Consider the following 21,589-nt stretch of genomic DNA (forward strand, 5'->3'; position numbering starts at 1 on the left):
ACAGCAGACCACACAGGAGAGGAAGAGGCCTCTCCTCTCCATCACAGAGCTGCCTTGTGGGAAGGTTCCCCATAAATATGCTAGTTAGCATAAGTGCACCAAGACATGCAAACAGGCTGCTCCTTTTTAGACTTGCTGGTTGGTAGCATTTATTTTGATTAACAGTGCATTTATTAGAATTCGGGGTTTACAGATGCCACTGGCAAGCACCCACAACTGGGTCACTACAGAAGCTCAGTCTTGCCTAACTGGAAGGTAAAGTGCAGATTTACATATGTGCAGTGATGGAGAGATGTGTAAAGATCACTGCTTCGGTGAAGATGGTTTACCAGTACCGGCCATGCTTTAGGAAAGCTGGTCTGTGAGAGTTTCAGGGTAAGGCAGTTAAATCAGAGCACCTTGCACACAAAGGTACGAAACAGATTCTACTTACTCTGGGGAAAAGCAACATTTTTCACTAAGGAGTTGATGAGCAGTTGTGGGTTGATTTTTCTTTTTCTTTTTTTGAAGCAGGTTGATGATGAAAAAAAAATCTCAGAACAGTATGACTATCATAAGAATGATTTCTAAAGCAGGAAGCATGACAGCCCCACACCCACAACAGCAGAAGCAGCTGCCACATGCAAGTTGTCAGCCACATACTGCAGGTCTGATCCTGCACTACTTACAGCTACTTGGAGCTTTGACATTGTCTTCAATGCAGTGAACTGCACAATTCAGAATTAACTAAAAGTCCAGTATAAGAGAGGAAAAACAAATGGGTGGTATTACCCAAGCCAGAAGGTATTTCACACCCCCATCTCAAAGTGGTAACTGCTACGAGAGAGCCCAGCCTGAACAGCAGTATTAGGACCACCACCACTTATACTCAGGATCTGCAGCCCTAAGAAAGGATCCCACAAGTAAGAAGTATCAGTAATTACAACAACCTCTAACCTCATCTGAAGTTCCCTGCAATATGACTTCAGTGCCTCCCAAACTCTGAACACTGGAAGAGAAATTTCTTCTTGATGCTAAGGTGGGGAAAAAAAAAAAAAAAAAGAAAAAAAAAGAGGAGAAAAAAATCAGAGCAGGTTGTTTCATTTTTATCTGGAACATTTCCACCTGCCCACTTCTTTTCTGCACAAAGCCTTTCCAAGTTCAGTAGAAGTCCATGCCTGGCTTTAAGCACAGGCAACACAGGAAGCTGATGGGTGTCAGGAAGATTTCCATAGCCCCTTTGCTTCTGCTACTGCAGTGGAAAGCCAGACCCACTGCTGCCAGCTGAGGGAGGACTGGGAGGAGAAGCAGCTGATTGTAGTGGCAGACCAGCAGTAATCACAGCCTCTGAGCCTGCTGGTTCCTCTGGGCAAGGGAACAGCAAACCCAGTTCTCCCAGAAGGGATCCGCGGCAGCACGGCCCAGATAAGGGAAGCATTTTGCATGCATTTGAAAAAGCTTGGAGCAACTCTGCCTTACAAAATGGCAGAAACCAACTGGCAGCACCCACCGTCCCTGAGCATGGCAGGGTCTCCCCTGCTTGCAGGGACTCCTAAGGAGATGAGATCCTTTCTTTTGCAGAGGTCAGGGCAGCAAAGCAGCTGTTTCCAAAAAAGCAACAACTCATAGCAATGACCGAGCTCTCATACCCTGTTTCACCCTGTGAAAGCAGCAAAAGCAGCGCAAGAGGGGGAAAACAAGGAATTATAAGGATTGCTCCACTTTGGGCACTGCTACGTGTTGTAAATTCCTGGTTACAGGTCAAACATCCCCACAGCTCCGCGTGGACAGCCTGGTGTTATAATTGCCTTTTCTGACCGGCACAGAGTCTGGCTGCAGGGGCCTGCCCATCAGCTCACCGTCCAGCTCTAGTGCCACACCGGTTACCTTGTCGCAGGGCTCTAGATTCTGGTCCAAACCAAGGACCCCACTAGACAGTATAAAAAGATAGGCGAAGGTATTTTCAACGCAGAGAGCTTTCAGTGCTGCAAGGAACAGCCTTGCTTTCCACACATTAGCACATTGAAATCTGTACAGCAAGCCTGTCAAACAAAGCAGCTGCTCTCTGGCTCTCCTACACCTCTCCTCAGATGGAAGAGCTTCAATTATGTGGCATGTCTGCAGGATTTTAAAGAGCTGCTGCCGTACCACATATTCCAACCTTTTGCCTTCCTCTAGGCACTGTCTAAGAAGATCTGATGCACTAGTCTGTTCATTTTCACACGGTGGCTCAAAGCAAAAGGTTGCCCTCAGAGTTTGTTTTTCACAGCAGGGGTGTAGGAGTACAAAACCAGAAAGCTACTTAGTTACTGATTCCCTGCCCCTACATTTTCAAACTGGCAAGTTACAGAAAACATTTTCTAGGAGAATATGATCAACTGTAGAAAAAAAAAAGTAATTGAGAGTAGCTGCAATGTCCAGTTTTACTTGATTTTGTACATGAGCCCTATGACATTTACACGCTTACAATCTTTAGACAAACATGACCACATCCCGTGCTTTTCAGAAGCATGGAACACCCTTCACAAATAACAGGAACATTCGTAGCCCAACTCAGTTGCTGCTTTGATACCACAGTAATGGCCATGCTAAGAGTCCTAATTAACTCCCACTGATTTCAGAGAACTAACTAAACTGGAGCCAAACCAGGTACATCAACATGTTACCTTAACTTGCAGTCACCTCCTGCTTTTTTTCCTCACTCTGGCAACATATCAATTATCACCATGCTCAGATTAGCTCCTGTTTCTAAACAAATACTGGAAAGGTGAACCTTTTCCCCTAAAAAGATTCTATAGCAAAATTAGCAACACGTACTAAACACCTATAATCCAATAATCCACAGAATCTTCCAGAAAAAAAAAAAATGTAAGGAGCTGTCAGTTCAAACCATCAAATCCGAACTGCTTGACAGTGTACTGAACCTTTGAACTTCTGCTGAGAGCAAAAGACATGGCAGACACACATACAGGTCTGTAATCTGAGATGTCAAGACAGTAGGACAGTATGAAGTCTTATTTTATATGTACCAGAAATACACCGCTATGCTTCTTGTGCTGATGTAAGATAAGATTTGCTGCAAGAATATTTTAGTTACCTTGAGCCAGATTTTTATGATCATCCCTGATACTTCAGTAACCTCAACAGTTCATAGGATTAGAGGGCTTGCAGAAATGCCACTTCAGGCATTTAAGCGTTCACCTGACATGCTTTAACACAAGGAACAAACAAACAAACAAAACCATCTAGTTTGGAACTTGAGATTATCCTGCTCCAGAGCTAGCAGGATGAAAAAGGAGCCAGAAGGCCTAACTCAAGTGCCAAGAAGTACATCAGTAGTATCACACAACTTCTGTGAGATGCGGCTTACATCAGGAAGCTGGTTAGAAAAAGCGCGTATATCAAGAGTCAAGGCTGAAAATCAATGTAGGTTAGCTTCACATTGCACATGAAACCTGCTCTCCACCCCACGTTAGTCTGTCTGCTGCAGATTGCTGACATATTGGCTTACATGCTCTTACCGAACAAACTGAGTCATGCTGCTTAGACTTGAAAATAAACCTTTTTGTAAAAAGCTCTGCATTCTGCAAGCAGCACAGCCGATTTCATAAAGCTGAGGCTCATGATACATACACTCTTGCCCATTTTGCCCCCAAGACTACCTTTGTGCACTAAACTCATTTCTGCATGCAAAACGCAGTTGTGAAACAGACAGCTACATGCACTCAACTTTAAGAAAAGAGTTAAGCCTTTTCTTAAAGGCCTCTTTATTTTTCAATTCCTTCAAAACAAATTGATTTAAACAAATCAGATGCAAAACACCTGCATTTTAAATTAGCATATATTTTACTGTATCAATCACAGCAACTTCATACAGTAAGATACACAAAAATAGAGCATGGTATCACTTCAATTCAACACAGTTTTGTACTACAGTATTCCATGACATATATACACAGGACTTTTCGTTTTCAAAGCAAGTATAGTCCCTGCTATGTTCACCGTAAAAATTACGTGGCATCACAGTTTTAGTTATTCACTGTAGTGTGAGTAGCCATATGGAAATTGAACTAGTGAACTAGAAGATACACTGTATAGCAGCCAAACAGGCATGACACTTCAGAAGATGAACAAAAACAAAATAACCACCGAAAAGAAAACCACCCTTAGACTGTATTTTAATAGTAAAATTGTTTTTAAATTCTTCACTATATACATAATGTATCTACATTTGTGTCATATTTATATATATATATATTTATAAAAAACATACAAGATTTTGAAAACCTTAAAATCATTCACCTAAACAATATTCACCCCAACCTTCAGGGTCAGCAAGGCAAGACTTGCCTATAACATTATGTTCAGTTGCAGTCGCTTGATTCAGAAATTTCCCTGATTGCTAAACATGCCATTCACTTTGTTTCTTAGTGCAAACTGTACAGTAACTTATTGTTCTCAGCCCTCTGTAAGACTCTGGTTTCATCTTATTTCCGTAATACTTCTGACACCCATTTATGGCTAAAATTATTTTAGCTATTTTACAACATTAGCCTATATAGTTTCCCCTCTACCTACCTCAAGCCCTCCCCCCACCCAAAAAATGTAAGACGAACGATGATCATTCATGCATGTTTCGATCACACAGGGATCAACGGACATTTAAGTTTAGAAGCCTAGACTCTAACAGTGTTTAAAAAACCCCTAAGTGAATAATTTTAGTGCAAAGTGGACTACATAGTTCACATCTCAGCTAGAATTCTTTACAGATATTTTAAACACATTTAATTCTGCACGTCAGATTAGGTTGCCTGATACTTTGTTCTAACTAGCTAGTTGGAATAAGGAAGTTAGAAGGATTCTTGTGGGTTTCCTTTTCATAAAAATCTAAAGACTATTCATAATCATGTGTTGTTTGGGGGTCAAACTGTACAGAGCCTAGCACAACGGAGTCCTGGTTGTCAGCTAGGGTTCCTACGTGCTACAGTAATACAGATAAATATTATTATCTGATTCACATCCATAACTGATGGGTTTACTTTAACAGGAGTCACAAATGAGCTCTGATTTTTAACCAGGCCAGTGCTTTACTTGCTGGACTACACTACAGATTTTGCAGTGAATTTGGAAGCAAGCATAACATTTATACTTACAATTTCCATAACCACAAAGGAAAAGCATGCACCGAGAACCAAAATCCTGCAATTCTTAGACAAGACTCCACTTAGACTAATGGTAGCCTTATCGGGGGGGGGGGGGGGGGGGGGGGCGGGGAAAAAAAAGAAGTCAGATAAAAACCAAAAATTGATCAGAGCCAAGAATATCAGTCTACCACAGTGATTATAATAAGCTATGAAATACAGTACAAGGAAAAACAAAAAGTCACCTGAACAAATAACCCAGAGAGACTTCATAGTTATAATGATTATACCACTTTTAAGAACTCAACATATTAAATATTTATTAAAAATAAACTGTTTCCAAATTACCTATTTACAGTACAAAGAACAGTACTTAATACATGTGCAACACAAAGTAAAGAAAATCTGTACTCATCTGAAAGGACGACACCCTAGGCATAATTTAAATGACATGAATACAGGTTCACCTTTTTAAAATACCATACAGTAAAAACCAGTAGGATGATATTGGCAACACCAGAAAATAAAGCACGTATTACCCAGATTCAGATTATATAAGCTTGAGATAAACAACTGGGAGATAAGGGGAGAAGGAAGAAACATGAAGATGAAAGGAAGAGATGCTGTGGTGTTTGCATTTTGGAGAGCAAGAAATGCAGACACACTTCAAAAAATAGTCCTTGTTGGCAAAAGAAGCCATTCACATATTTCTTGCACATTTTGAAGTCATACTTTATCAAAAATTGGCAGTAGCTTCATTGCTCATAGAAAATGAGAATCTTAATTTTCAGACTTAATTTTCAAGCCTTGCATGGTTTTATTTGGGCAAGGAGATGACTGCAATGTAATAGAAAGGTGTGATGTCACTTTTCTAAAATACAACAGCTGCCAAGTTTTAAAGAAAAATGTGCTCTTCTCCCCCATTTAAATTGAAAAGTAATGATCATTTAGGAGTTACCTAAATTATAGCAGCATGAAATCTAATGTATCTGCAGCATCTGTGAAGCCACAAAAATCAAGAACTGGCACCTGATCACTGAACCATGGTTCCAAATATTTGGACGTGTCGATTTGGTAAGAGGTCAGTGTATTTTCTTATCAGTGGTGTCAGAACATTAGTTAGGATAGCCCTTTCCCCTCCCCCTTTCTTTCCCCTCCAAAACCGACTAATCGAGCCTATCTATAAACTACATGGGACAACTGGGACGATTTATAGTTTAACTGATTGTTAGGCATGAATCTGTGAAGCTCGCTTTTTCTACAGCAGGGATCGTAATAGTAAGCATTGAGGCAAGTGTCACATGAGACTTTTGAGCAAAACGTGCAAGTGTTTGCAGCTCCGGATCGGTTACAAAAGCCACAGCGCGAGGTGCCTGAAGGTTTGGATTTTGAACTGAATTGAGCAGCTCTCTCTTGACTCTGAGTCTGTGACGTGTACTGAGATTTCTCCCTTAAAGCAGACGCAGGAGACAAGCCATCATTTGGAAGTGGTTTGATTGAATAGGCGCTCTGTTTCACTGCTGGGTAGTCCTGCCTAGAGTTGAACAGATTGTCACACTTTTGGCAAACAGAAGTGCCACAAGGTACGCCACAGTTTTGGCACTTGAGGGAAGCTGTCTCTTTGGCTAGGTGGGTGCGTTTGTGGTAAACAGGGTTGGCATCGGTTTTTAACAGCCATACATCAGGCTTAATAGCTTCTTGTCTTTTAAAATTTAACATACTTCTAGAATCAGGATCAGTATATAAATCTAAGTCCTCTTGAGCAGAAAAATAGGAGCTGTAAGGGACATTTGTTCTTAGCATGCCATTGTGATGAGATGAAGTTGGCAAGAATTCATCTGAACACCCATGTGGGGAGCTTGACATTGTCAGAAGAGAGGGTGATGGACGGATAATTTCATCTTTAATGTCATCTTCTGCATCAACTAAAATTGGTTCTTTCCTGAGACTCAGTGAGCTCATCAAAGGTGGCTTCTTACTTTCCCAATAATTATCATATGTGTCCACTGATTTAGAAGGCTTGCTCACCTTTGGCTTGAAATAATCTTTAGAGGCCCTTTCACTAGCCGATTTCTGCAGTACCATTCGTGCCATGGAAGTGTTTAAGTTTTCTTTGCACTCTACACGCCGTTTCATGGCCTCCGAGCAGCCTCTAACATCTTCATTGCTATTTTTTCGTTCATTTATGACATCAATCTCTGAATAACCTTTATCCTTCACTTGCAAGTGAATTTCAAGAAGCTGCTCACATTCCACTTTGGCCAAAAAGAGTTCAAATGAAACCATTTTCACTTGAATGGCTTCAACCTGCTCTTTGAGCTTATACATTGTTCCCAGTTCTTGGACATAGCCCATGTAGTTCAAAATCTGCCTTACGTCATCTTCAGTTAGAGCAGACTTTACATAATAAACAAAGGGTCCAGTGTAGGTCTAAGGGGAGGGAGGGGGGAATAAAAGGAAAACTAGGTTACAAATTCAGTGGTGGACTAGATGCTCAGATAATTGACAGATAATATATAATTAAATAGAATAATAACAACAGTGAACACATGCAACTCCTATGGCAAGACGACTCCATTTCTGCATCCCTCCTGTTCAGCAGATGGAAATTCCTCACGAGGCAAATTCAAAGTAGGAGAGTTTTCATTCAAATTGAGATGCTGATTAGCATAATGTCCTCCCTGTTGATTTAAATCCACTATGCTATACACTGGCATTAACTTTTATGCGTGTACAAGCAAGTCTACTATGGAAGGTAAAAAGGCAGAGATTTCATGTATTGCCCCTGGACAAGGGGCTTGCTAGAGATAACAGGAACTCAGAATTACTGCGGGAGTACCAAAGTCCTCTTCAGTCCAGCTTTAAATACACTTGAGGTGTGTATGGTTTTTGTGTACCATTACCATGCAGTTTCAAACATCCGTTTTATTTAATTTTATATTAGGTCAAGAACTTCCACTAAAAAAGCCCCGAAAACAAAGATAGGAGTTTATCCTTCTCACGTGGCATACCCGAGATATGTTCTTAAGCTAGTTCAAACTGGTTTGGATTGCAGACAAGAATAGCCTGCCCATCCCATCTCTGTACAGAGCAGGTACTGGATCCATAGTACTTAACCAAAGTCAGTATCAGCAGTGCGTCAAGAGATATCCTTGGTGGATCAGCCAGCATTTCAAAGGGCAGAACTTAAGCACAAAGATTTATGGAGGGATCTTGAAAGAAGCTAATTTCCCCCTTGGGGTGTTGGGAGAACTCTCAAATGTTCTAATAACGTTCAAATACTCTGCTAAATAGTGAAATACTGTCTTTTTAAGAAAAAAAAAAACAACAAAAATACCCATCACTGGTGCACACAACCTGCAAGTGACTTCAGACACCTATACCAGCAGTGTTTTTATCCAGCTTTCAAGTCTCAAAACTATTCTTGTAGGTCATCTGCTGCATTCATTACTGAAACACTGCAGTGATTTTGTATTAGCATATAAGAACAAGTAAAAGATAAAATAGAGAAATCAACAGCAGAGAAGCCGTTATCTGGCTTCCAGCACCCAAGCTGAGCAATATATAAGTTCCTACTTTTCCCTCTGAGATCCTTGCAGGTAAATAATTTGAAAGTACATTAAAATCAAAACTTTGTTAATTGAGAACCAAAAAACAGGTAAGAGATTCTGGAAACAATTCCTTCAGAGAAGTTCCTTTACCATCATCATACAACGTGTGGGAACCTCAGCAAAGCATCCACTCTAAAGCATGCAATGGTTGTTAGCACCTGTGCTCCATTAATAGCTGTTGCAAGACAAAAATCAAACTTTGAGTGAGCTTAAACACAACTTGACCGCTCAACCCTAGTGAAAGCATCTCCAAGTAGAAATTAAGACACTGCAGCAGGGTAGGCTGAACAAGAACCTTAAATAGGCTCTTTCTCTACTTTATGGTCAAATTATAAATGCTGACGGTATTCATACTTCTGTTCTCCGGATACTCTCACCAGCACAAACTTCACTTATTTTACATAGAAATGTTCCTATGACTTCTGTTTACCAGCTGTATGTAGACAAAGATATACAACCATGCTAACAGGTGGAAAAAAGAAGTCTTTAAAGGAAATGCATGAAATGTATTAAAACAAAGAAAAATAAATCATGCTTTCTCTATGGCCACACGAAGTGTCTTACCTTAATATTTCTGAACTCCTTTTTCCAGGGGTAAAGAAAGAGATTAATTCCAACTGTCTCGAGCATGCCGAATGCATTATGGAGAGAATGTAAACTTGAGGATTTCACAGATCTCAGTGAGTTTTCAGCCATCTCATAAAATTTTATCAACCGGAATCTATAAAACGGATCAATTTTGGGAAGGCAAAGTAAGGCTGCCGCTGCCACTCGCAAATACTCATCATTAATAGGACGCTGCTTGTTGTCAGAAGCATTCAGTTTGCATTCATGGAACTGTACATATTTCCTAAATAAATCGTCTTTATATTTTGTATCCATTGAAATCAGTTTTTGTCTCACACTTGGGCAGCTACCTCGTCTCTTTCATGGTTATTCAGCTGCAGGTTGATTATCTGGCATTAAGAATCTTCAGTAATGGCAACTCTTCTGGAATAAAAATTGAAAACAAAGACAAGTCATCACAGTTGCATAAATCCCAGATGTCCACAGCATCTATCTCCTTCACAGGATTCTACGAAATGGTTCACAGAACACCAGCTCCCAGAACAGCCTCTTTAGGTTTCCGAAAAAGAACAAGAGCCTACAGAAGTGCTGCTGTCCTGCTTTTCACTGTCATTCTGAATTCCTCTTCCAGTTATCCACGTAAAACAGCATAACAAACCCACATCGAGGAAGGCACTGAGAGTATGATACAATAAACCTGGGGCAGGCTCAGGCTCAGACTGAGTGTTCCTTGGCTCAAGGAATCAAGGCAAAAGTAACTCACAACAAAAAAAATGAAAGGAGAAGCATGAGTTTTTAGGGTCTCTCCTCCGCATTTTATTTTGCCCTTTCAGATCAAACAACTTAGCACAAACATTATTCTAATTCTTTTTCCCTGCACAACGAAATAAAGATTTTAAAAACAAAGAAGTTTTACTTCACTCAACTTGGGAAAGCATCTACTTTTATTTTTTTTCCTCTAGTGGCACAGGACTGCCCCTAGACTGAGCAAATTAATTTACTTTGCCTTTCTATTTCTAACATTTTCTAGGCTTTTGACTGCCACTCACATTACACCTGATGGCACACCCAGGCCATCACTGTGCTGGGAGAGCTCTGCAGCCGTCTCACAGAGAACACACTTCCCTGATTGCTGCAAACTATAGCCAAAGTTTCAGCTGAATGCTGGCAGCTGCAAAGAAGATTTTCATCATTTCAGAAAAAAGCTACACCTGCCATTTTTAGCTGCTTTATTAGAACAGAGCAAAATAATTTCTGTTTTTACATCATGTACACTTTTGTTTGCGGGGATAGCTGTTTTTATGTATATACTGCTCTACATTTTCACTTCACTGAGCTCATAGAAAAAGCTGGTGACAAAAGAAGCTTCTAATGCTACTTTACCAAACCCAAGGTAATTAACAGGCCAACAGACTCCATTTCCATCCTCTCTGCCCGAAGAGCTTGTGATCAAAAAGCACACAATGCGCTTTGGTTTTTTAAGTAAAAACACAATCCAGCCCTTACGGACTTCCCAACTGTGAATCAAGTGGAGGGGAGGCAGGAGAAATCAATGTACTGCTTTGGCTGTAGTCAGTCTGAAACGGCTCTTTAGAAAAGACTTTCCACCCAATACTAATTTCAGCTGCTAGAATACTGATCAATGCCCCCACACACTCCAGTTAAAATCACTGTTAAGAGCAAAATTAACTGAATGAAAGGAGCCATAATACAAAATACATGGGAGGGGGACCACAAAAATACCCACCACTACAAACCAACAACCAATAGGCCAGGAAAACAAACAAACAAACAATCAACAGCCTAGCAGTTAATAATACTTGATGAAAGGGTGTGCTTAATAGCAACACCAAGTGGGAAAAGTTAACTAGCAGTTCAATTTCTGCTCAAAGGCACACTGTTCCCAGTTTCCCCACGATCAGAATTTGCACTGATGTCAAGAGACAAGCTGTGAATCACAGGAAGTGCAGAGTTCTAAATTAACATCTGAGCATAAGGGACAGGAGTGAACCCCTCTCTCTTCCCAAGATCTTTCCTCCTTAAGTTGTGCAAGATTAAGTCTGCGGACAAAGACAACAAAACGTCTGTTCCTCAGCAAGAAGAGCTCCACAAGACAATTTCAGAGAAGGATCTTTGTCTGGCACATCAGTTATACACCCCCAGGACAGGGAATGATCCTGTGCTGACAATGATTATGTATTACAGTTCTTCCACCCCCACTGTTAATAACTACTAAACAAAAGTGCTTGGTTACACATATGAGACGTCAGGATTAGGAAAGTCCCCAAATGAAAGGAAAGTCCTTCATCAAAGCCCTGCGGACTGTGACACTGCAAAGCCACTGCTAACTCTGATTTTGACTTGCAGTTTGTACACAAAGCAGAGTTCACACAGCCAAAAAGCAAAACACGACAAAGCAAGCACCCCAGCAAGCCTTCACTGAGCTGCTCCTCTGCACCAGATCTTCCAGAAGCAAAACATCCCTGCCCCAGGCAGCCCATCCAGTACCAGGCAGGCTCCGAACAGCTAACAACCATGGTTACAAGGCTCAAGAAAAACCTCAGCATGCGAGCAGGTACAGATAAATATAGTTTTAAGAAGCACACTAGCTGATAGAACAGATGGAACAAGGCCGTTTTGCTGCAAATGATTGACCAAAACCCTCGTGATTTCATTGGAGATGCATGAATAGTTCTGATCAGAGTCCAGTTTTTGCTGGTAAGACAAGAAAACGTTTCTGTCCACCTCCTGGGTCAAAACCTCCGCTGAGGGAACCAACCACTCTGCCCACCCGGGGCTGCCTGGCAGGGCACTGTCATGCAAAAGCCTTTATGGAAGCAGGGGAGGAACACCGGGCAGGTACAGCCTTCCCCTGCCCCACGCCAAGGAGACCAGAAACGTCAGGCTTGCACCAAAGACTTGAAAAGGAAATTATCCCGACGACAAAGGCTATTTAATAGCCCGAGAGCACCCCGCACCGCCGGGGAAATCCAGCCCGTGAGCCGAGGGGGAGGCAGCAAACGACACGCCAACGCAAACCGGCTCCGAGCCGCTCCGCACCCTGGTTCTCCCACAGACACTTGTTGCAGAGACGCCCGGTCCGGCTGGGAGAGCGGGAGGGGGCCAGCCGCTGCCAGGAGCCGCAGGCACGGCCCCGAGAGCCGCCTGCGCTTCCCCAGCGCCAGCGGCACTCACCGGCCACGGCACCCCGAGCCGGCCCCGCCGGGGCTGCCCCCAGCGCCCCGCCGCAGAGGGGCGCAGCGCCCGTCGCCCCGCCCCGGCAACCCACCACCCCGGGCCCTCAGCGGCCAGCACTGCGCCGGGGGACCCGGCCGGGCAGAGCCCCCCCCGCGCCGGCCGAGCCCGTCCCTCACCGCTCCGCGCCAGGCCGCGCCTGCCGCCCGGGACCCGCCGCCGCTCTGCCGGAAGCGCCCGGTGACCCGGATGCGGACCGCGGACCCCTCGGCCCCTCACACGCTCCCGCGACGTCCCAGTAGGGGCCACCCCACCCCCCCCCGGAAGAGCTGCCGGCTAGCCCAGCGGCGCAGCACGCCCGCCCTCACAGCTCGGCCTCCCGGCACCAGCCCGGGGGCTGCCGGCGGCCAGCGGGAGGGGGCGGCTGACAGCGGCGCCCCGGAAGTAGATGTCGTGGGCGGGGCACCGCCTCCTGCCGTTGGGATGCACTTCCGCCGCGTGACGTCGGCGGGGCGGGGCGGCCTCCTCAGGGCCCGCCCGGCTGCGGGGCTGAGCCGCCCCCGGGCTGGACCCAGCTCCCGGGCCGGACCCCTGGGGCTGAGCCGCGGGCCCGTGGGGCGGGCGGGGAGGAAGAGGCGCGGGCCGCGACTGCCAGGATCGCTTGGTGCGAGGGCAGCCAGGGCGGGCAGCACCCGGGCCCCTCCTGCCCCGCGGGCCTGCTCTGCGCTGCCCCGTCCCACGCGCGGCCGCGGCGGCTCCGTGTGGGAGCGTGGAGGCGGCGTGTGCGTTCGGGAGCGGGAGCGCGCTGGGCTGCGGCGGGATTCGGCTAGCTCCTGCCCCAGGAGCTGCGCACGGCTGGGGCCGGGGGCTGGGCCCGGTGGCGCCCCAGCGCCAGGAAGGCCCCGCTGCCGGCTGGAGCCTGGGGGCGAAGCGCACGAGGAGCCTGCCAGCCGGCGTGCGGGGCAAGGAGCGTAACCGGGGCACGGAGCGGCCGTGCCTGGGGGATGTGCTATGCACCGGCAGTAACAAAGATCGATCGTTAAATCTTTGCTCTCCTATCGATAGCTTGTGTGTTGCGTTAGAAACGACGGTGAGGGGCCGTGTGGCTCCTTCCTTGAAAAGTCAGTAGTTTTTCTAAAGCCAGAACAGCCCTAGAAGCAAACGAGGGAGAGGACAGCGCTGCGTCCCGCCGCCGGCGGGGCACCCCGGCCAGCACTGCGGCGGCTGGGCACGGACCGGGCTTGGCGTTAGCCCGCCGCCAGGCACCCCCCCGCCCGCTGCCGCCATGGCGCTGGGCTGCCGGTGAAACCCTTCCGTTCCCATGCCCGCCGCCCGGTCCCGCCGGGCAGCACTGCGCCAGCTCCCTGCGGGCAGACGGGTTGGCGCCCCGGGGCGCGGCAGCGCCAGGCCACCCACCAGCGGGAAGCCACGCCCACAGTGCGGACACGCCCTGGGGCGGTGCTGCGCCTGCGCACGGGCCGCTCCCCCGTTGGCGGGCGGGGCGGGGCGGGGCGCGGCGGCGGGAAGATGGCGGTGGCCGGTGGCGGTGGCTCCTCCCGGTCCCCGGAGCGGCGGCACGACCCGCTGTCACGTTTCACCTGCCCCGTGTGCCTGGAGGTGTACGAGAGCCCGGTGCGGGTGCCCTGCGGACACGTGTGAGCGACTGCTGGCGGCGCGGGGCGGGGCCAGGCCGGGCCTGCGGTGGCGGTGGTTTGGGGCCCTGGAGCCCTCGGTGGGAGGGCAGCTGGACCTAGGCCCGGGCCCGCAGGCGGCTTCCTCGGCGGGGGCAGCGAGGCCTTGGTGAGGGGCCGTGGCTCGGTTACCCCTAGAGCTCCCCTTTCTCCACTCCGGGGGCGAGGTAGGCAGGGCTGCTGGTTGTGCGGCCGGGCTGGATCCCGCTGGGGGCCGGGGGATGAATCGGCGCTGCCTGAGGAGAGGGGGCCCCCGCGGGCCCTTCCGCTTTTCAGCAGCGCCATACCGGTGGCCTGGAGCTTTCCTGAAAAACGAAAGGGGGAAAAAAAACCCAACCAACCCTAATCGGCAGGGGAAAAACCTAATATTCTTTCACTTTCAGTATCTTTCCCTTCTGGAGGATGTGCAAACCAAGGGAGCAAAGCGCTGTCCGAAAGCTAAGAACACCGAGCATGATGAGCTAGACTTCTCCCTTCATGCACAAATGTCAACAGGCTGCTCTTGTATTAGATATAATTTCTTGAGACTCCTTTATTGGTTAGGGCAGAAGAATTGGAAGGGCTCTGGATGGTTACGCTGTGTGTCCAGCGGGGCTGTTCTCACCACCCACTGTTTTTCTCGCATCCTAGCTTTTGCACTCCGTGCCTGCAGGAATGTCTTAAGCCGAAAAAGCCGGTTTGTGGGGTCTGCCGCAGTACCCTGTCACCTGGTAGCAGAGCTCTGGACTTGGAAAAGCAAATTGAAACAACAGAAACCACTTGCAATGGCTGCAATAAAAAAGTATGAAAGTATTTGGAAACTAAGTGCATGAAGTGTGCCTGCTCAGCCATGCTGCTTAGAGGGAAATAAAGTGCTTGCTCTTCAGCTTTCTGCAGCATCAGGTCAAAATGTTTGTTCTGATAAGTGCTAATTTATATAAGTAGCACCCAAGTGTTGACATTTTTGCCACAGGTTTTTATTGGTACCTGTTCAGAAAGTGAATTTCAAATGAAAGATACTGATTTTAAAATTATAGCAAAATATTGCTTCTGAAGCTGCTTCTGTGAGCATGTCTCTGTGGGAGGAACATTGTAATGAAACAGTGGATGTGGGTTTTAGATAGCGATCTCTTGGCTCTTAAATAGAAATTTATTTGCTTCATTTGAAATAGTTATGAGTCAAAGTTGTCTTATATGGGTGCTATATTCCATAGACTTATTGTTTGTTAGTGTCCTGCATGTTGAGTAACAGGAAGGATGCCATACAGATACTATCTTTCTCTTTGTAAAGTTGAGCTTCTTAGCATTAATTGAATGAAAGAACATATCAGCAGATGGCAAAACAACAAGAAAAGGATAGTTAGACACACGAAGGGGGGGTAGCATTACACTTAATTTCACTTTTTATTTTTGGGTAGTATCTTCATTCCAGCAGACAGGAAACTGTAGGGCCTTGAATTACAGATTTCCTTATTGTAAATTAGCAATCAGTCTCCACCAAAATCTTTACTAAAAGCCAAATTATTTTCCATACACTGTCTCTTCTCCTCAGTGACTAGGTAAACTAGCTTTACCCAAAGGTTTCTTTTTTTTTGTACTATAGTATAGGTTAAGAAAAGTGAGCTTTTCTGAACAGTGTTGTATTTGTAAAATATTACAGGCAGCAAAATTACGGGTTAACTAATTTATAATCTCAAAGCTTTCTGCCTTGCCAGCTGAAGTGTTTGGGTTTTCCTGCTTTAACACTGTCTGCAGAAATGTGCTCTGTTTTACTTTTTTACTGCTTCTGCTTAAAAATGTGGAAGTAACTGCAAATAGTTTAAATTAACCTTGCTATGCAATTGTTGCCGGTGCAGATGTATCTCTCAAAGATGCGTAGCCATGCAGCTTCTTGTTCAAAGTACCAGAATTATATAATGGAAGGTGTGAAAGCCGTAACTAAAGAACCACTTCACAACACCAGGTAACTAGCTCTTCTCTGGAAATACTTGTCCTTTTTTGTGTCACACACAAAAAAAAAATTAAGTAAAAGCAGGCTTTACCTCTTTGTTCAGTTTGTGTGTTAATTGTTTTAATCCTTTCACATAATTAAAAACTAAGCCTTAATCCTGCAAATGACTGTGCACAGGCAAGTATGCACAAGACGTCTTTAAGATCAGGGTACTCGGTAAAAGTAACTATTTTTTAAATAAAACCTTTCTTTCTGGCTCTTGATTTTAGTAACTGATAATGAAGGGAAGTCAGCATTGACTGTAGTGCATTCATCTGCATTGTAGTGCACTGGGTGTTATCCTGTGCATTTAAAAAGTAGTGATAAATTACACTCATAACATTTACAGAACTATCTTTCTGTGTAAATATGGATGATATTCAGAGTTACTTAAAATATTGTTAGGGATTACAAGTTGAGGGTTAAAATTAGCCTGTCTTAATTGCATAGAATAAGATTATTGCTTTGAGTAATTTATATTCTTAAGAGCTAGTAAGACAACTTTCAAGTATTGAATCCTAAAGTTTTTACTTTTAACTTTCTTACAATAAGTAATCTCTTTTCTCCCCCCAACCAGGAACTTCCCAAATCGCTTTACCTTTCCTTGTCCCTACTGCAGCGAGAAAAACTTTGATCAAGAAGGACTAGTTGAACACTGCAAAACATTGCACAGCATGGATGCAAAACAAGTGGTAATAAAAAGTCTTGGTGCAAGAATTGCAATGAAGTCTAGTCTTAAATCCCTTTGAAACAATGAATTAGAGACTTACTCTTGAAGTTAAGTACATATTTATAATTATTCCTGTTGAAGTCAAATGTGGGAATGCTGTTGTCCTGGTTTTGGCTGGGATAGAGTGAATTTTCTTCCTAGTAGCTGGTACAGTGCTGTGTTTTGGATTTTGGATGAGAGTAATGTTGATAACGCACTGATATTTTTAGTTGTTGCTAAGCAGTGTTTATACTAAGTCAAGGATTTTTCAGCTTCTCGTGCCCTGCCAGCGAGGAGGCTGGGGGGCACAAGAAGCTGGGAGGGGACACAGCCAGGACAGCTGACCCAAACTGGCCAAAGGGATGTTCCGTACCATATGACGTCATGGTCAGTATATAAACTGGGGGGGAAAGCTGGCCGGGGGCCGCTGCTCAGGAACTGGCTGGGCATCAGTTGGTGAGTGGTGAGCAACTGCATTGTGCATCACTTGCTTTGTATATTCTAATTCTTTTATCATTATTATTATTATTTTCTTTCTTTTCTGTCCCATTAAATCGTCTTTATAGCAACCCACAAGTTTTTTTGCTCTTAGTCTTCTCTCCCCAATTCCGCTAGGGCAAGGAGAGTGAGCGAGTTGCTGTGTGGTGCTTAGTTGCCAGCTGGGATTAAACAATGACAGCTGTTCATGCATTTAACTTTTACATAATTTTGATGTTGGTTTTCGATACGTTCTCTGGAGGTGACTAGTTTATTCCTATTGCAGCTAGGTCACATCCTTCTTTCATATTTGAAAAATGGTAGACATTGAAAGTTAATTATGCACAGTAACAAACATCAAATTAATAAAATATAATTTGAAAAAAGACATTTAATTTTCTCCTCTGCTATTTTCAGCAAGAAGATAATATAAACCATTGGGAAAAATGCTTGCAAAAAATAGTATATCACTCTAGTAATCTTTATCTGCTGATACTCCCTCTTCATGTAAGAGGAATTGTGCAACATGGAGCTGTATTTGAAACTTCCATTTTTCTAGAAGGTTTTTTGAATTCCAAATTATTTAGAAAAAAGTTACTTTTTCCTCTTGGAGTGAAGTGATCTTTATGAAGGAGATCAAGAAAACTTTTCTGTTACTGAGAAATAAAGGCTGAACTTTTGTAAAGCAAACAGCTGTAGTGAATTCTGATTCTCAGAATGTAGGGAGAAGGCTAAGCCTTTCCGTTTCAGAGACCTAAGACAAAATTATTGAGGGTTATTTGAGGCTTTTGTATTAAATGTCCCAGCAAAATATTTGACATAATTTTGCATATAGAATACTAGTTGTCATAAACCTCAAATTTCAGTCTTCCATACTGTCTCTGTCCTGCACTTCCTACTGTAAATGTTAAAGCACTTAACCACTGGGGCTTAATTGGCTTTTTTGGGTTTTTCTTGAAGGTTTGCCCAATTTGTGCCTCAATGCCATGGGGAGATCCAAATTACAGGAGTGCTAACTTCATGGAGCACCTTCAAAGGCGACATCGCTTTTCGTATGATACTTTTGTGGTATGTGTTTCCTCACCTTTGGAATACATCCTGATGATTCTTAAAAGCCCAACATTTTTTACTTAGCCACTACTGTGACATCTCATCCATGCAGATAGTATCGTGAGAGAAATTAGATTATTGGCAAGTCAAGAGAAAAAACAGCTTTTTTTCTGTTCTTACCTGGTGTTGTATTAACCAGCACGGCTGTTGCAGTAAAGGAATTTCTGTACTCTTTGTCCATAGGATTATGATGCTGATGAAGATGATATGATGGCACAGGTTTTGATGCGTTCCTTACGGGATAAATGAACCAACTAGAAGATTAACTGTAAAACCAAGCTTCCATGAGGGGGAAATGCCCAGCATCCTCGCATGTCTCCCTGTACATCCCAAGATTAACTCAGGCATCCTGAAATACGGAATACTTTAATCCCTATCTTGGTTTCAAATCCTGGTTTGGTATTTCTGTACCACTTAATCTTTTGTTAACATGCTCTTTGCCGTTTAACCCTGTCAGCCTGATTTTCTTACTTGCTTCAACACACAGCTTGATTGTAGATCAACATGGAGGAGACAAATCTGTTTACTTATACCTATTTCTTGGTTTCTACTGCAGTTGTGTTCATTTGACTGTCTTAAAAACATTCCAAATGGAATGTCCTGAACTAGTTAATAACTATATCTTCCCTATCTCAGTTACATATCTTAAATGATAGTATGAGAGGTGTATTTGTAGCTGTTTTCCTTTAGTGAGACCTCTAGGTGCTAACCGTAATTGTCAGACCAGCTCTCATTTAAAGTGACCTATAATGCCTGTGATTTCATGATGTTTCCCAGTGTTTAAATTCTTATAGGCAGCGTCTCAACTATATGGAAAACATGTCTTCAGTATGAGTCTTCAAACTACAAACTTCCTTAGCCAATCTTTGCACCTGTGTAAGCAACTAGTTCAAAATATTTTACTTCTATGCATGATTATTACTTTCTTCCATAATTTCTAGCCTGGAAAATAAACTTTAATGTTGGTCTTAGTTAAAATGCATCATTTTTAAACTATTTTAGCAAATATGAATTGTATTTGCTGGCTTTATGATTGAACTGGTGTTTTTGAAACTGATTTTCTAGTGATTTTAAGCCTTATGCTGATAGGGGAATTCAGAAGTTTTTTTCAATACCTCTGCTTTCTATTTGAACTAAAATTTTCGTATATATATATATTCCTAGTTTTCCCATCTCTCAAGGCAACCTGGTAGCAAAACTAACCAATAATTCATAGCACTTGCATAGTTTCTGCATTACAGATTTGAACAGCTATTTTGAATTCCTGTTCTTCATTTAAATATTGCTAAAGTAGCTGAAGCTGTACTTAGATTGTTTTCCATATAATATTATGTGTATAGTATGCAGGTATAGCTTTCAAAGGAGAAGTAAAATATAACCAAGAAAGCAGGATGACAATTCCAGCACGTGGTAAATGGATACTCTGTATTCAAGTCTATGCCTTTACTATAGAGATTCCTTTTCAGTTTAACATTCTCATTAACTGCACAGTCAAGATGCTGAGATCTAATGATCTAAGACATCTGAACAGAACTTGTAAATCACAGTAGTGTTGAGATGTCTAGTCTAATTTAAGCATGATTAATTGGAGCAGTGGACCTGCACCGCCACAGAATTGAATACTAATTAATATATTTGAGCAGTAAACTTAGTATCACTGCACTCGGCAGACTGCAGCATAGCCTTATACTTAAAACGATGAAACATGCCCCGTTATGTCAGCCAGACCTCTAACGTTGAAGTTGAACTTGGTTTTAGTATGTTTTCCCCAACTTGGTATGGGCTGTTACAGACTCATCCTCAAGTGTCTGCTTGGTGACTGGAAGCTCAGCCTTGGGGTGGGGCGGGCGGGAGAAGGAAATCTCATGGTACTGTGGAAGAAGTACTGTGTTTGGGTTTGATTATTTTTAATGCTCGATCTGCAAAGTCATTAAAATGTATTAGTGGTTGGATGGGGATTTCTGGGTTCTGGCTAGAACACAGTTTGGGTGATACCCATTGACTCTCTAGATTTCTGCTCCTATTCTAAGTGCACTTCCATGCAATTCTGATAAAATGTTTTAAAAAGCAGTTAGAAGCTTCCGAGCAATTACTTTGTCATGTTCTTGAATTTTGAAGACAACTACAAATAAAGGTCATTTAATTTATAAAATCCTATCTTGATGTCAACTCCTGTCATTTCTTCCTCATGGTCTGTATATTTCATTTCAGCGCCTCCTTAAAAACACTTCTTGCTGGCTGTGGGGCGCTGCAGGGAGCAGCTGCAGGGACTTGAACTTCTGGCTTCCATTAAATATTCTGTACTGATTAGTTGCAACTTCGTTTATAATCTTTCAAACAGTGGACCCATGCAGGTTATGAAAAAATAGTTCAGATTAAGTTCAGATTGAGCTCTGCTAGAGCTGGCCAGAATACTGCAGGTGCGGTCTGGTGCCTGAATACTTTTACATGCCTCAGAAACAAACCACCCTAGAGTTGCTTACTAAGTCCTGGAAGTGCGACTATCCAGCAGGGCTTTTCTGTTGAAATCTGTAAAGCCCCCTTAGCTTATAATCTTCTAGCTGTGAAATTTGGGATGTTTATACCTTTGTGTCGTCCTCCGTTTAGGTAGCTTCAAATGAGGAGGTGAAGGCTGGCTTGCAGCGATGGCTGGTCAGAAAACGCTTGTGCAGAGTACCCTAGCTGCACAGACCTGCCCCTGGACTGTACAACTTGGGTTTGATCTGCATCAATTGATTACTTGGAAGAACTTGATAGAAGGTATAGGCCAAAAATACTGACTGGAAAACGCATGCTAATTCTACTTTAACTTTGATTATGTCAGTGTATGAATAAGAAGCCGTGTTCCGGCACCTGCTACCCCGGTAACAGTGGGGTTCGCAGCACTGCTTTCTATGCTGCGGAGAGCATCCCTAGAACCACTTGGGAGGTAAACCCAGCCATAGGCTTCCACTTACTCTAGCTGCTGAAAAGTTTTGTGTCTCTGTGCTGCTGACTTCGTCAATTTAACAAAAGCAAAGGTGTTTACACATGCTGTGGTATGTCTTACGGATACTTGCCGGTTGATTTAAAAAGACATTCTGTTGAGAGGTGAATGTGTTCTGTGTATAGGCTTGATTCATCTCCTTTGTATGCAGAAA

The 21,589-nt window shown here is 43.8% G+C and overlaps 3 protein-coding genes across 3 annotated transcripts in view; 1 reads left to right on the forward strand and 2 right to left on the reverse strand.

Moving 5' to 3' along the window:
- The window catches only part of LOC106631528 (opsin-5-like), a 46,183-nt gene extending 36,754 nt beyond the window's left edge, over positions 1 to 9,429 (reverse strand). The window contains exon 1 of the mRNA XM_055722307.1: positions 9,296 to 9,429. The gene's annotated coding sequence lies outside the window, so the exon portion shown is untranslated. The remainder of the gene's footprint in view (positions 1 to 9,295) is intronic.
- On the reverse strand, positions 3,756 to 12,934 carry SPATA2 (spermatogenesis associated 2). The gene is made up of 3 exons (XM_055722305.1): positions 12,673 to 12,934; positions 9,296 to 9,721; positions 3,756 to 7,550 (listed from the first exon to the last, which is right to left on the reverse strand). Exons 2-3 carry the CDS (start codon positions 9,611 to 9,613, stop codon positions 6,297 to 6,299), a joined length of 1,572 nt encoding a protein of 523 aa, XP_055578280.1. The 5' UTR covers positions 9,614 to 9,721; positions 12,673 to 12,934; the 3' UTR covers positions 3,756 to 6,296.
- A 1,053-nt stretch (positions 12,935 to 13,987) lies between these two features.
- RNF114 (ring finger protein 114) lies at positions 13,988 to 20,606 on the forward strand. Its single transcript, XM_055722369.1, has 6 exons — positions 13,988 to 14,148; positions 14,815 to 14,965; positions 16,020 to 16,126; positions 16,731 to 16,845; positions 18,300 to 18,407; positions 18,633 to 20,606. The coding sequence occupies exons 1-6, from the start codon at positions 14,021 to 14,023 to the stop codon at positions 18,696 to 18,698; spliced, it is 675 nt and encodes a 224-aa protein (XP_055578344.1). The 5' UTR covers positions 13,988 to 14,020; the 3' UTR covers positions 18,699 to 20,606.
- The last annotated feature ends 983 nt before the right edge of the window (positions 20,607 to 21,589 follow it).

Source organism: Falco cherrug, chromosome 10 (assembly GCF_023634085.1).
Source record: "Falco cherrug isolate bFalChe1 chromosome 10, bFalChe1.pri, whole genome shotgun sequence".
NCBI lineage: Eukaryota > Metazoa > Chordata > Aves > Falconiformes > Falconidae > Falco > Falco cherrug.